The sequence below is a fragment of the Carica papaya genome, chromosome 3 (assembly GCF_054855325.1).
Source record: "Carica papaya isolate Zhongbai chromosome 3, ASM5485532v1, whole genome shotgun sequence".
Classification (NCBI taxonomy): domain Eukaryota; kingdom Viridiplantae; phylum Streptophyta; class Magnoliopsida; order Brassicales; family Caricaceae; genus Carica; species Carica papaya.
Window position 1 is genome coordinate 10,466,012 of NC_142311.1, and position 16,669 is coordinate 10,482,680.

At 36.9% G+C, this 16,669-nt stretch overlaps 1 protein-coding gene across 1 annotated transcript; it reads left to right on the top strand.

The window, feature by feature from the left end:
- Nucleotides 1-3,858: 3,858 nt before the first annotated feature.
- Nucleotides 3,859-5,470, top strand: LOC110808827 (germin-like protein subfamily 1 member 7). Its single transcript, XM_088215674.1, has 2 exons — nt 3,859-4,062; nt 4,722-5,470. Exons 1-2 carry the CDS (start codon nt 3,915-3,917, stop codon nt 5,273-5,275), a joined length of 702 nt encoding a protein of 233 aa, XP_088071800.1. The 5' UTR covers nt 3,859-3,914; the 3' UTR covers nt 5,276-5,470.
- Nucleotides 5,471-16,669: the final 11,199 nt, after the last annotated feature.

Here is a 16,669-nt window from a genome sequence, read left to right on the forward strand (position 1 = left end):
ATCGATCCCCAGATTCCAGTGACAACTCAACAGAATACCTGAAATTATTGGGATCCGTACCCAAAAAACCTTTCGGCTCCTCGTTCGGCAAATCAGATTTCTATTTTTGAGAAAGACTTTTTAGCTTCTCGAACAAAAAATCAAAATTGCAAGAGGCGATTCTGGCCTCCATTCCCATAGAAGACCCTTCAGCTTCCGCAGTGGGTGAGTTTTCCGCTTCTGGAGGGAACCTCCTCAATTCCCCCGTAGGTGGGTAGCCCAGCCGAGCCCGCATGGCCAGCCCAACACCTGTCCCGCTCCACCACCGGTCAAACCACCACTAAAACACGAGAACATAACAGTTTTACCTTTGGTGTGAGCGATTCGGCCTCGGCTTGGCTCTTGGTCATCTTATCTCGGTCACCTCACAACTCTCTAGCCTCCAAACCTGCACACATACATGAATACCCATTTAGTCAAAAACACACATCGAAAGAGGAAAAGGAGCGCACCTGGCTCTGGTGCGATGCTCGAAAAACTCGAACAATCTTAGTTTTGGATTCACGTCGTCACACAGTGCTCCACGGCCATAATTTCCCTTCCTTCCCCTTCTCTTCGACTTTCTGCCTCCATGACTCTCTCTCTTCTCTGTCCCCTTGCGTGGCCATTCTCATCTTTCATCCTTTTCCCACTCGGCCATGCTCTTTTTCTACCCTTTCTCTCTTTTCTTCTCTCTTCCCCTCTTTCTTTCTAGCCTCTCTCTTCTTTCTTCTCTCTTTTCTCTCTCTCGGCTTCCCCACGCAACACCTCTCTTCTTTTTTTCCCGGATCGCCCCTCTCTCCTTCTCCCTCTCTTTTTTTCTTCTTCTCTCCCAAATGAAGAAAACCGTGATCTCTTTCCCTTTTATACCCATTCCCCCAGTCGTTGGATCTCATAAGCTCGATCTGGGAATCTGTTTTCTTTTAATTCTCCTCCATCTGATCTCCTCCAACGGTCCGATCTGGGCCATCCATTTTTCTAATTTTCTTTGCCCCCTTCCACTTCCCCTTATTTATGTTTTTACCCTTTTTTTTCTCATTTATTTTCATTTAAGTACTTCAATTTAAATAAACCCCAAAATTCTTAAAACTCTTTCATTTAAATCCACTTTCTAATTTTTATTCATTTTTCTCATTTTCTTATTTATTTAAGAGTGGATGTTACAACGGGGCTGAGAAATCTTATACCAGAAGGGGTTGACAGGTATAGTTCACTCTCATACCAGACAACGTACTAAGGCGGTGGTATATTTCACGCCCATTACCAAATAAGGTATGGGAATGGTCGGTTAATTGATAAATTGGATATTGGGTCCACCTGTAGGAGGAATCCCTATGGATCCCTAGAGGGGGGTCCATAGGGAAAAGGTAACGTTTACTATTATTGTTCCTTTACATATGCAATAAAGTGATATCCTAATTATTTTCTGTAACGCCCGGGAAATTGAAGAAGGAAAAAAAAAAAAGGGCCACGTCAGCAGCCACGTTAGCAGACCCAGTCAGCAGTCCCGGCCAACCGAAACGAGTAAGGACCCCTCACCCTATTTCCTATCACGGTATTAAAGTTCAATAAATGATAAAACGGTATTTCATGAATCAACGAATGTGTGAAATTGCTTAAGGTCGCTAATGGAGCCCGAGTCTAGTGTGTTTGTCGGTTAACTGTTATTTGGCATGTTTTACAGTTTTAAATGCAGTATGAGGTTTGATGTTTTCATTTTATAGTTTCGTGTGCATATTTTACTGTTTTACTGATTATGGATTGAATGACTGGGATATTGATGCTGTATGTTGTCTGTTTGGCATAAATTACCATTTTGCTTGTTTGTATGTGGATTGATAATGCTGACTGAGGGAAAAAGAGAATGAAAGATTATGTAAATGGGTAATTGTATAATGTGGTCAGCCTGACTAGATACCCTAGGAGATGGTGGACGGACCGGGTCCGTAGGAAATCCTACCGGGATTGTGGTCTCCCATACCGGACGGGGTATGGAGATCTTATTTGTTTTGGCGCCCGTACCGGACGGGGTATGGGGACGGCCCGTTTCACCCTCATACCGGACGGGGTAATGATGTTTATAGTTTTGGCGCCCATACCGGACGGGGTATGAGGACGGCCCTGGAATCTGATTTCAAGTGTTAAGGGTTAACGGGTAGCGGGACCCCTATGGATCCCCATGGATACTAGTGGGCTGGTAAATGAGGAAAATATGTTGTGTAACGATTGAATTACAAAAGGCTTGATAAGTATTATGTTATACAGTTCATATATGATTTCATGATGATGATAATGTTATTGTTTTCGTATACTGTTTTATGGATTTCACCGAGGTAAGTGGATGGTGAAGGATTTATTATTGATAAAAGAATTTGTTGTAAATTATGCTCCATTGGTCTTTTTGTGTTTTCTACCCACTTTTACCTCCGTGACGGTGAGATATCGTGATGTCTTTACTGGGATAGTGTAGCTCATTCCTTATTTAATCATTTCATATCAGGAAGACATCGTTCCCGAGCCGGTTCCGCAGGAGGACGACGAAGGGGACGCCTAAAGACTCCATAGTCATATTCGTAGCTTTTACTTTCAAGTTTCTCCTTTAGGTAGTTTGATCTTTTATATTTTGTGAGCACGTTTTTTGTTTTAGTGTAAGGGATGTTAATCGAATTTTTGACTTCGCTTCCGCATTTGATATTTTTAATATACATTTCATTTTAAATTTCCGGAGCCGTTACATTTTCTTAATTGGTCAGTTTTGGAAACTCAAAAAGGTGAGTAAGAAAATTACATTTTTAAATTAAATGAATTTACCTAAAAAAGGATAATGGCTCTATAGATTGTTTTAATATTTTTATCAACATTTAGTTTTCCTCATCGGTGTTATGTGTTAACATTCTTACTCGAATAGTATAGTTTATCCTAATTATTTAATCATTTCATATCAAGAAGATCAAGATTTAGATCCTGAACAGTAAGAAGGTTGTAAATAAAAGTTGTATCCCGCATCCCATCAGAATTGCTCAACGGAGATTAACCCTATAGGATTTTTAGTTATGTTTTTATTTATTCCGTTATTTGAAATTTTTTAAAGGGACATTCTCGTAATCCTATTAGGTATCATAATTTTTTGTACAATGAATATAAATTCTAAATCAATAATTACTTCAACTATTATTTTATTAATTCAATAATTTTCTTTCCGTTTAGTATTGAGTCTTTACATAAATAGATATTTTAAATGGGTTTTTAAAAAATAATTTATTAATCCATTTCAAATATATGTATATATGAGGGTTGGACATTGAATTATATATTTTATATATGTATATTATATTTTTGTTTCCCAAATCCTATTCAGCTTGTGAAGAGTCAACAGGTTTTTATTTTTGGTTGAGGTAATGCCTGACGTGTGTGAATAGATTCATCTATGCTTATTTTTGCCACATACGCCAATTATTTTTTAAAAGGGAATGAAGTTTCAATAGTATAATACAATTAATTATTAATCCAAACCAAATTTTCTTAATGAAATAATAATTCAGTCGTAATTAAAATCAAAGTTAGAAACCTATATAAATATTCTTGAAATAATAATGCCAATAGTATACATCAACCTATCATTAATCATGTGAAATAAATATTCATGAAATAAATAAATTGTAATTCAAATTAATTATAATCAATTAATACGTCAAAGACTTGCTAATCAAAAGATAATTTTTGATAAGTTGCCAAATTATACCAGAAGTTGACATGCAACTAGCACGCCCGCTAATTTGGAAATTCAGATTCTACGTACAGTGCAGCTCTGCTGCCTATATATTCACTGGCTTTCCATGCATGATTATTACACAGAGATATATACGTATAATATATATATCTATCATCTCCTTCACATGATCAAATACGCAGAAAGAATGAAAGGCTCTCAGTTCATTGTAGTGGTTGCTCTTGTAGCATCAATGGCGTTCTCCATTTCATTTGCTTCTGATCCCAGTCCTCTTCAGGACTATTGTGTTGCCATAGACGACATTAAGGATGGTGGTATGAACCATCTCTTCTCTATACTAATAGCAATTTTTTCACATTCTATATTTTAAATTTATTTCTATTAACGATTATATAATAAAACTTGCCGTATTAAGTTTTTCTTGTTGGTTTAAGTTTTCAAAGAAAAAAAAAATATTTAAATAATCAATCAAGACGAACTGAGCATTTAAATATTTTATTTTGATTTCTTTCAATTAGTGTCAAGTTCGGATTTTGCTTGAAGTTAGATTAATTATTTTCAAGACTCAAATTCAATTTGTTTTAAAAAAAATTGAACTAGAATAAGTTCAAACTATATAAAATTAAGTTGGATAAATTTGATAAATAGTATCCTATTTAGCTAATTTTATTTACACTTTTTACAAGTATGTTTAGTGCATTATTAAATAAATATTAAAAAAATACAAAAAATATTGTTTTACTTGTAAATAAATGAATAAGTTCGTGAACTTTTGAACCAAATACCTTTATACTCAAACTCTGACTTGTTTAGCTAAACAAATATATATTTTTTACATTAAAACTTTAATTTAAAAACTTAAAAATTTTCTTTTAGTTAAATATAAATTATTCACGAACCATTATCACATTTATATTTAAGTTTAATGTATATTTCGTACGTATTCTTGTTGATAAATTTTTCATATATGCAGTATTTATGAATGGAAAGTTTTGTAAGGACCCAAACATTGTAAAAGTAGAAGATTTTTTCTTTTCGGGACTTAATATTCCAAGAGAACCAGTAAAACTATATGGATCAAAAGTGACATTACTTACAGCAGATGTAATACCAGGACTTAACACTCTTGGTTTATCCCAAGTACGTATTGATTTTGCTCCAGGTGGAGTAAACCCACCTCACATTCATCCACGAGCCTCTGAAATCCTAACAGTTTTAGAAGGAACTCTCTATGCTGGTTTTGTTTCATCCAATCAAAATAACAATACTTTGTTTACTAAAGTGCTTTATCCTGGAGATGTTATTGTCTTTCCTTTTGGACTAATTCATTTTCAATTTAACATCGGAGAGGGCAACGCTATTGCTTACGCAACTTTGAGTAGTCAAAATCCCGGCGTGATCACCTTAGGAAATGCTATCTTTGCTTCAAAGCCACTTATTCTGCCTAATGTCATTGCCAAGGCATACCAGCTGGATAAGCATATCGTGCAAGAGCTTCAGTCACGAAGTTGGACCTTTAATACCTAAGAAAAAATATTATCTTATATATAATATATGTTTATTGTTATTTTATAATGCATGAACTGCCAATAATATTGTAATAAAGGGAGTTACATAAATGCCTATGTAACTTCATTTGTTGATGTTTATCATTTTTATTTTAAATATGTATTTTACAAGATTTAAACTTGTATCATGAGCTTTTATAATAAATTATATTTAATGAATATTTATTACAAGAAAGAATTTTTTAAGAAATATTTGAGAAGGAAATAGATATTAAAATCTTATAATAGATATTTAAGATAAGTTGATAATAATTAAAACTCGAATAAGTTATGTTATAATTACTATAAATAATTAGAATGATTTTAAAATTATTGTTAAAATTAAATATTAAACTTTAGAAGCTAGAATTTTAATTTTAAATAAAAATCAGAATTAATTTAGAACCTATTAATTAAAATTTTATATTAAATTCTAATTCTAAAGTTTCAATCTTAATCTAATTTATATGTCCTCGCTTCAGATAGTTTTTCGCTGTTGCTTTCATGATGCCAAGCATCTTCAGCTCTCTGTTCTTTCTCCACTTCGACTCTTCTGCACATTTTGCTGCAAGGTGGTTAACCAGGATTGGGAACAGTAAAACGACATCGTTGCTATTAATAAGGAATAAGCATTACAGACTAGAAATGTCAACGTAAGTTGGGCTTGGGGCTAATTTCCATTGCAACAATGATCGGACTTGATAATGTGAAAATGAGGCTTGGCTTAATGGGTTATGTTTATGATTTGAAATGGTATGGGTTTTAAGAGTTCTATTGGATTTGTGATATTAATTTAAGATTATGAGTTTAATGAGTCCAAATGGTATTTTGGGTTAAAATGGAATTTCAAATGAGTTTGAATAGTAACGTTTTTTAAATTTAATATTTTAAACCCAAAGTCAAAATTTAACCTCTATGAAATTAAGACATAACATTGTGTAATTGATCATAAAAAAAATGAAGTTACTAAGGTTATCCACGTGAATTTCTTGCATCTAAGCTTAGGGGTCAAAACACAATTAAAAAAAATTGTACCACGTAGAACTGCTCAGTCAGCAGTCCCGATGAATCAGAGCGCACTGCGTGGCAAGGCACACTAACTCAGTGCCACGCGGTAGGCCATGCTGGTAATTCGTATACCCGCAATCGGACGGCCCGGATGCATTCCCGCGTGCATGGACGGTCCGTATCTGTTTCTTCATCAAGCACGATTGGACGATCGCAATTAAATACGATGAACGATCCAGATTCATTCTCCCTTTAAACACGATCATACGGTCGAGATCAAATTGCGATGAACGGTACAAATTTATTTTCTCTTTAAACGCGATCAGACGGTCGAGATCAAATGTGATGAACGGCCAAGATTTAAGATAGATGGATATAAATATCTCGCATCACACCAAAGCCAAACCCTAGCCGCCAGCCTTCCGCTGGAGAAGAAAAAATAGTCGCCGGAGAATGGAGTCGACTGCCGCCCGCTGCCGTGCCGGAGCCACCTTCGACCACTAAAAAAGGTTGACCGAAAATAAACACCCAGCCGCGAAGGTAAGCCGGCAATGCCGCCGCACCGGAAAATCTCACAGTTGGTAAGTTTTTGTTTTTGACTTCTTTCGACTAACTGAGGCCCCCTAACATGTTTTCTTACAGAGATTGGTATAAAACTAGTCAAAAACGACTGGGCCGAGGCAAACTACCACCGTGCCAAAATTCTAAAATTGACCAGAAAAGATTTTCAACACCGATTTTGAGTTTTTTGGAGTATTTTTAGGTACGTGGAGCATGTTTTAATCTCCGTAAAAAAATTCAGAAAATTCGGGGACCGCCATTCGGTGGAGTAGAAAGTTCGGTATTTTAGACATTGATTCGGGTAAGAATCTCTCACTTTATTCATTGTTATGAAATTGAAGTTTAATTATCAATAATACGGTATTTTGCGTAATTTAGAAAAACTTCAATAATTAATTACAGGTTACTAATGGAGTCAGAACTAGTTATTTATTATTGTTTGCGCTGTTTAAACGATTGTTTGATTTTACAGCTTCAAATGTATGATAATATACTGGAATTGGTAAAATGATTTAGTTGTGTTTCCTTAATGCATGTATTGTTTGTCTTGTGTTGATTTACAGTTAAATTGTGAAACTAAAAATTAAATGTAAACAAAAAATTGATTGGATAAGTGAATGGATGAATGGTAACCTTACTAGATATCTTGGGAGATTGTAGACGGACCGGGTACATAGGGAAGCCTACCGTGAACGTCGCCTCATATCGGACAGGGTATCAAGGATTGGTATTTTTTGCGCTCATATCGGAATGAGTATGGGGACAACCCGTTTTACCTTCATACTGGACGGGGTATTGAGGGATGATATTCTTGGTGTTCATACCAGACGGGGTATAGGGACGGCTAGTTAGTTGACAATGTTAAATAATGGTTTACGCATAGTGGGATATCCCTATAGGTCTCTAGGGATACCAGTAGGTAAATAAAGAGGAAAAATTACTGTTCTTACTTACTTGAATATGAGATTTTGATGTTGTTGAGCTATTGTCTCTAAAGGTCGGTTTTGAAAATCTCGCAACGATAAGTATGCAATAAATGATTTTACTTATGATAAATGAATTTACTTAAATTGAGAGTTTCATTGGTTGTTTCTATTATTTTTACCAATCTTCATTTTTTGTATCAGTGAGTAGTGTGATATTCTTACTGGGTTAGTAGAGCTCACTCCTTTATTAACTATTTCAGATCAAGAGGACCAAGACCCAGATCCCAATTAACAAGAGGGTTATGAATAGTTCACCATTCGAACTCTTTCAAAAGCTAGTGAATGTCGTCCTAAGATGCTCAATTATCTACTTTATATTTATTTCTTTGATTTTTATTTGTTCTTTTAGAAAGAACATTCCCGTAGCCCTATTAGGTATTTAAAACTATTGTGTAAGGAATATAAGCCTTAACTTTATTATTCCGCTTCCGCATTCAATTTATGATTATATTTCCTTTTAAGTTACGGACCTTTACAGTTGGTATCAGAGCCACGTTCGTCGGAACTATTTCTTAGACACAGATTTAAAAACACCAAATACGAACTATCGCTCGACCCTTCCTTATGAAAAAATAAGTATAAGGATACGAGGAGATGAGGTCCCTTACTGAATAAGATAGCCCAAGATGGGTCGCTTCAAGAGGCTGTTGATCGGCTTTTCAAAATTTTAGAGAGATTCATCTCTGCCTAGTAGGGCAGGGAAGAAATGAGGGAACTGTCTGACCCTCCACCACATCTACAATATAACTCACCCCTACAACGAGAGGATCTAATGCCATCTCGATGCAACCCTGCTCCTCCACCATATCATCCGACACCGTCACAATATAATTCGGAGCCCCCACTATATCATCTAATACTGTTATAAGGCCACCCGGTCCCTCCCCAGCAACATCTGGCCCCTCTTCCATGGGACTCGGTTTCACTCATGATGGACCTGATAGAGATTGACACGAGGGACCCTGATGTATTTCTAAGAATTAACTAGTTAGCAACGTATCACACCACCGTGGACTGTTTCTACAAAAAAATTTGTATTTAAGCCTCCTAACGAATAGTCATTTACAAGCTAATAAAAATTTTAATATTATTCCCTCATAGTAATTTCTTTATTACATAGTGATTTAACTCGGTTGTTTTTCTAACTGGACAAACCTAAGAAAGAAATTTGCATTATAGAGTTTTTAATAGTCCGAGACTTCCCGGATGTGTTTTCTGATGAACTTTCCAGATTATCAGTGGACAGAGAAGTTGAATTCACTATAGATCTTCAGCCAAACACCCAGTCTATCTCGATTTTTCGTTACTGTATGAGCCGTGTTGAGATGGAAGAGCAGAGAAAACAGATCAATGAACTGCAGGATAGTGAGTTCATCCAAAATAGTGTGTCCCTAGGGGTGATGGAGTCATATTTGTAAGAAAGAAAGATGGAATACTAAGATTATATATTGACTACAAAGGACTAAACAAGGTCACGATCAAGAACAAGTACCCCTTCCCAAGGATCGATGACTTTTTTTTATCAGTTACAAGGTGATCAGGTCTTCTCCAAAATAGACTTGCGTTCAGGTTACTATCAGGTAAAGATCAAAGCAGAAGACATTCCCAAAACATCTTTTCGAACCAGGTATAGACATTATGAATTCCTAGTCTTGCCATTTGGACTAACCAACGCACCAACCATCTTTATAGATTTGATGAATAGGGTTTTCAGATTATTTCTGGATCAGTTCGTCATTACATTTATCGATGATATCCTAGTATATTCAAAAAGCAGAGAAGAACACGCTCACTATCTGACTTAGGTTTTATAGGTTCTCAGAGAAAGGAAGTTGTATGCAAGGTTGAGTAAGTGTGGGTTCTAGCTCGAGAAGACTACCTTCCTAGGGCACATTATATCAAGGGATGGAGTGTCAATGAACTTCAAAAAAGTTGAGGCAGTGCTCGACTGGGAGAAATCGACATTAGTCAAGGAGATTTGTAACTTTTTGGGGATGGTAGATTACTACCGCAGGTTTGCGGAATAATTTTCTAACCTAACTGCTCTTTCGACTCGACTCACAAAGAAGAACGTCAAGTTTGAGTGTAATGAGAACTGTGAAAGGAGCTTTTCAGAACTAAATAAGCAGTTGACTACTGCACTTGTGTTGGCCTTACCTAACGAGATATGTGGATATACAGTTTATAGTGATACCTCTTATCTGGGGTTGAGTTGTGTTCTGATGCAGCATGGGAAGGCCATAGCATATAGGTCCAGGCAATTGAAGAGTCATAAAAAAAACTACCCCACTCATGACTTAAAACTTGTAGTGATTATCCACGCCTTGAAGACTTAACGTCATTACTTGTATCGAGAGACTTTTCATATTTATACCGACCATAAGAGATTGAAGCATATATTCACTCGAAAGAATCTCAACATGCGTCAGAGACGATAGATAGAACTCTTCAAGAACTATGATTGTAATATCTTGTATCACCCGGGTAAGAAAAATGTGGTAGCCGACTCACTCAGTAGAAAAAGTGCATGTATATTAGCTCACACAATAGTTTCAGAATTTAGATTAAAAGGGGCCGCACAACAAGTACGACTTCAGGACCTAAAAAGAGTTACATGTTTGATCCACCTGACTGTTCAACTTGAGTTGATAGAGAGAATAAAGGAAGTCCAATCCATTGATCCCACATTTGCAGCCCTCAAGAAAGATGTAGAATAAGGAGTAAATTCAAAATTTCGAGTCTCTACCGATGGGTTGCTCAGATTTTAGGACAGGGTGTGTATTCCATGTGACAATGAGTTGAAAAGGGACATCATGACAGAAACTCATAACTCAAAGTTTGCCATGCATCCCGGAAGCACTAAAATGTATCAAAGTATGCGACTCCGATTTTGATGGAACAGGATGAAAAGAGACGTGGTCGACTGTATTTTCAAGTGTCTGGTGTGTCAACAAATCAATGCATAGCATCAACGCCCAGGCGGGCTACTTTAGCCATTACCAATTTTGAAGTATAAATGGCAATACATCACAATGGATTTCATGACAGGATTGCCTAGGGCACGCTCGGGACATGGTGCTATCTGGATAATTGTTGACCGTCCCACCAAATATTCTCACTTCTTGGCCATTAAGATGATCGACCCCTTGAACAAGTTAGCAAGAATGTATATCTGGGAGATAGTCAGGTTACATGGAGTACTAGTGATAGTAGTATCTGACAGGGATCCGAGGTTCACTTCTCGGTTCTGGTCTAGTTTTTAGTAAGCCATGGGAACGAAACTGTCCCTTAGTACCGCATTCCACCCTCAGACCGATGGACAATCAGAAAGGACGATCCGCACACTTGAGGATATACTCCGAGCTTGTGTTCTTGACTTCGTGGGCTATTAAGATGATCATTTACCCTTAATAGAGTTCGCTTACAATAACAACTACCAAGCAAGTATCGGCATGGCTCTGTACGATGCATTATATGGTCACTCATGCAGATCACCGATCTGTTGGGAAGAGGTGGGTGATAGAAAATTATTCGGCTCAGATCTTATGGATGAGACTACAACCAAAATAATTAAGATCAGAAAGAACATCTAGATATCTCAGAGTAGGCAGAAGAGTTATGCGGACACCTAGAGGAGGGATTTGAAATTTGAGAAAGGTGATCGAGTGTTCCTTAAGGTCACTTCTTTCAAGGAAATCAGTAGGTTTGACAAGGGAGGAAAAAACTAAATCCCCGATTTTATTGGAATATTTAAAATCTTAGACAGAATTGATACCGCCGCGTACAGACTGACATTACCTCCAAAAATATCTAGGGTCCATAATGTGTTTCATGTGTCCACGCTATGCGAGTACAACTCGAACCCCTCTCACGTCTTGGGCCCACGAGCTCCTTTCACTTCAGAAAGATCTGTCCTATGAGAAAGTACCGGTGGGTATTGTGGACCGAAAGAGCAGAGTACTCCACAACTAAAAAATTTCCTTCATTAAGGTTCTATGACAGAATCACACACACAGAGAGACCGCGTAGGAGATAGAATCAGACTTCAGAACCTAGTATCCCCAACTGTTTGATTGAGTGAGAGATAGACAAATTTGATGGACCAAATTATTTTAACGGTGGGAGAGTTGTAATATCCGGTCCCAAAATTTGGCCCGGGATTAATTTTAAAATTAAAAAATATATATAAAAATATAATTTTTAAATTTATAAACTTTTGTTTAATGTAAAATTAGGAAAAAAAAATAGGTTGATGATGAAATTGAAAATAATTTTGAAAAAAATGGGTGAAAATTTAGGTTCAATTGGTATTTTTGAAAGAAAAATTGAAAATTGGGGAGTCAAAACGCAATCAAGAAAAATTGCGCCACGTAGGACCGCCCAGTTAGTAGCCCGACGAATCGGAGTGCACCATGTGGCAAGACACGCTGACTTGGTGCAACGCAGGAGGCCACACTAGCAATCCACGTGCTCGTAATCGGACAGCCCGGATGCGTTCCTGCGCGTGTGGAAGGTCTGGATCTGTTCCCTCTTCAGGCACGATCAGACGGTCACGATTAAATGCAATGAACGTTCCAGATTCGTTTTCTCTTTAAACACGATTGTACAATCGAGATCAAATCGCGATGAACGGTTAAGATTCATTTTCTCTTGAAACGTAGTTGGATGGTCGAGATCAAACGCGATGAACAGTTTAAATTTAAGGAAGACGGATATAAATATCTCGCATCACACCAAACCCAAACCCTAGTTGCCAGTCTCCCGCCAGAAAAGAAGAACCAGTCACTAGAGAAAGGAGTCGACAACCACCCGCCGCCATATCGGAGCCACCTCCAACCACCAAAAAAGGTTGACCGAAAAGAAATGCCCAGCTGCAAAGGTGAGCCGGCGGAGCCGCTGCACCGAAAAATTTTGCTGTTAGTAAGTTTATATTTTTTTGACTTTTTTCGGCCAACCGAGGCCCCCTAACGTGTTTTCTCGCAGGGATGGGTATAAAATCGGCCAAATTTGGCCAAAACTTGCCAAAAACAGCCAGGACAAGGCAAACTGCCGACGCGGGCAGCGGTGCCGTCGCTGGAGCAGGACGGTGCCACCGTGCCAAAATTCTAAAATTAGCCGAAAAAGATTTTTAACATCAATTTTGAGTTTTTTTATAGTATTTTTAAATACGTGAAACATGTTTTAATCTCTGCAAAAAAATTTAAGAAACCCGGGGACTGCTAGTAGGTACAGTAGAAAGTTCAGTATTTCAAATACTAATTTGAGTAAGAATCTCTCACCTTATTCTCTGTTATGGAATTGAAGTTTAATTATCAATAATGCGATATTTTGCATAATTTAGAAAATTTCGAAAACTAATTACAAGTTACTAATATAGACAAAACCGGTTATTTATTATTGTTTGTCCTGTTTAACCGATTGTTTGATTTTACAGCTTTAAATGCATAATAATATACTAGAATTGGTAAAATAATTCAGTTGTATTTCCTTGATGCATATATTATTTGTCTTGCATTGATTTAAGGTTAAATTGTGAAATTGAAAATTAAATATAAACAAAAAATTGATTGGTTAAGTGAATAAATGAATGGTAGCCTTACTGGATATCCTGAGAGATTGTGGATGGACCGAGTACATAGAAAATCATACTGTAAACGTTGGCTCATACCGGACGAGGTATCAAGAATTTGTATTTTTCATGCTCATACCGGACGGGGTATGGGGACGGCTCATTTTACCCTTGTACCGAATGGAGTATTGAGGGATAGTATTCTTGGCGCTCATACCGAATGAAGTATGGGAACATCGGTTAGTTGACAATGTTAAATAATGGTTCACGCGTAGTGGGACATTCCTATAAACCTCTAGGGATACTAGTAGGCAAATAAAAATGGAAAGTTACTGTTCTTACTTACTTGAATATGAGATTATGATATTGTTGAGCTATTGTCTCTATATATCGGTTTTGAAAATCTTGTAACGATAGGTATGATTGGTTGTTTACTTAAATTAAGAGGTCGATTGGTTGTTTTTATGATTTTTACCAATATTCATTTTCTGTATCGGTGGGTAATATGATATTTTTAGTGGGCTAGTATAGCTCACCTCTTCATTAACTATTTTAGATCAAGTGGAACAAGACGCAGATCCGGATTAACAAAAGGGTTGTAAATAGTTCACCACCTGAAATCCTTCTAAAGTTAGTGAAAGTCGTCCTAAAATGCTCAGTTGTCTACTTTTTGTTTATTTATTTAATTTTTGTTTATTATTTTAGAATGGACATTCTCGTAACCCTATTGGGTATTTAAAACTATTATGTAAGGAATGTAAACATTAACTCTATTGCTCCGGTTTCGCATTCAATTTATGATTTTATTTTTTTGTAAATTTCGAGTCTTTACATTAATTGTGTCTCAATTATAGGAGAGTTATTATTAGAGTAATACAAATTAGTTCTTGAACTTGAGATACGTAATGTCACTTTAAGAGTGTTTCACCATACTTTAGCAACTTAAGAATTTCATGGTACCATAGATTATAAGTGTCTTATTGTACCAATTAATGATCTATCAAATAATCTATGTGATTAAGGTTTTTAGTTAAGAAAAAAAAAATTATTTAAGAGTGTGATCAATTAGAAACAAGATTTTTAATTAGATTAATGAATTACAATGTAGAAAATGTATCTTGCCTTAAAATTATGTATGAAGATCTACAACCTAGATCTTTACTTTGCTTCTATTTCTTCTCATGTAAGATCTTTAATCTTACTAACAAGGTTGGTTGATTTAGGAGATTGGTTTAATTTAATTCACTTCTAAGTACGATTTTATTTAACTTTTAAATACTAAATATTCATTTAGTTTGAGAAATGTTATTATTTAAAATAATAATATTTAATATAATTGTGATGTATCACATTGATTAAATTTAAATAGTATTACTTTATTATAATTTAATTATTATTCTTTAGTCGGTGGTATATCATCCTAAAATCAAACTGTCGGAAGCTTTAGGGAAATGATTATACAATTTTTATTTTCTATATTATTTTTTGAAAATATATCTTAATACACTTCTATAACTAGTAACTAAGACTTTCCAATATATACATCAAAAAAATTAATAAACTTTCTATAATTATCATCTCTTAAATTATATTTATTAATACAATCATTTAGCAACGCAAACAAATCGATGCATTTTTAAACAATATATAATATAAAATATTTACAGATATTATTTTTATGTAAAATAATAAAATAACTAAATTACATATTTCTTTTATTCGTAGATAAACGAGTATATCATTAAATTATTTTAAAAAAATTAGGATATAATTGTACTCCCCGTCATGGCTTTAAAATAAAATATTAAAATTTTTAATAAATCAAAAAGCTTTTCATTTTTCTTAAAAAAATTATATGTGTTTATGTAGCGCCCGGACCGAGGAAAAAAAAAAAAAAAACACGTCGGCAGCCACGTCAGCAGGCCCGGTCAGCAGTCCCGGCCAACCGGGGCCTGCCACGTGGCAAGACCACGTCGCTCCTGAACGGGCCACGTTGGCGATCCGCGTGGGCGCGATCGGACGGCCCAGATCAATCGCGCGATCGGACGGCCCAGATACAATCGCACGGACGGCCCAGATTCAATCAAAAACGAACGGCCCAGATTAAAACAAAATGGACGGCTGAGATCAAAAGGCAAGGGGTTATAAATAGAACCCCCACACCAGACCACAAACCCTAGCCGCCTGCCGCTCGCCGGAGAAGACGAACCAGAGGCCGACCGCCGCCACCCGCCGCCGCACCGGGGAAATTTTCGATCGCCGATCGAGGTAAATTTCATACCCCCGACTCGTTTTTCTACGTTGTCCTCCTGTGGCCAAATCGAAGCCAAAATCCCGGCCAAACGGCCGGAATACGCGGCCGAAGACCAGCGGCGCCGCCGCGCCCCCTCTCGGTTTTTGCCTCCGACGAGGCCCTTCCCGGCCTCCGTTTGATGCAATTTTTATATCACCGTGATCACCATTCTTTTCTCTACAGGTTGACCGGAGCCGAATCACCAAACCACGAACCTCGTCGGAGAGCCGCCGCATCCGAGAGCGCCGCCGCCGGTAAGCTCCGCTTCTCCGTGATTTTTTTGGCCCCCCCGAGGGCCCTAGGGTTGTTTTCTCGCAGGGACCGATGCGAGTGTGGCCCTGAGCCTAATTTGAGATTTTTTGGAACACGTACAGGTACCGTTAGTGTGTTTCAGTTTCCCGGGAAAAATTCAGGAAAAATTAGGGACGGCCTGTAGGCGCACTGTGAATCGTATTCGGATCCCGAAAACAAGTAAGGACCCCTCACCCTATTTCCTATCACGGTATTAAAGTTCAAAATGATAAAACGGTATTTCTTGAATTAACACATGTGTGAAATTGCTTAAGGTTGCTAATGGAGCCCGAGTCTAGTGTGATTGATGATTTACTGTTATTTGGCCTGTTTTACAGCTTTAAATGCATTATGAGGTTTGATGTGTTCATTTTATAGTTTCGAGTGCATATATTACTGTTTTATTAATTATTGGTTGAATGACTGAAGAACTGATACTGTATGTTGTCTGTTTGGCATGAATTACGATTTGCTTGTTTAAATGTGAATTGATGATGCTTATTGAGGAAAAGGAAAATGAAACATTGTGTAGACTAATAATTGTATGATGGGGTCAGCCTGACTAGATATCCTGGGAGATGGTGGACGGACCGGGTCCGTAGGGAACCCTACCGGGATTGTGGTCTCACATGCCGGACGGGGTATGGAGATCTTATGGTTTTGGCG

Coding starts and splice junctions, on each gene's coding strand:
- LOC110808827 (XM_088215674.1), top strand. CDS start 3,915: ATGATCAAATACGCAGAAAGAATGAAAGGCTCTCAGTTCATTGTAGTG. Junction 4,063..4,721: donor AGACGACATTAAGGATGGTG/GTATGAACCATC, acceptor TCATATATGCAG/TATTTATGAATGGAAAGTTT.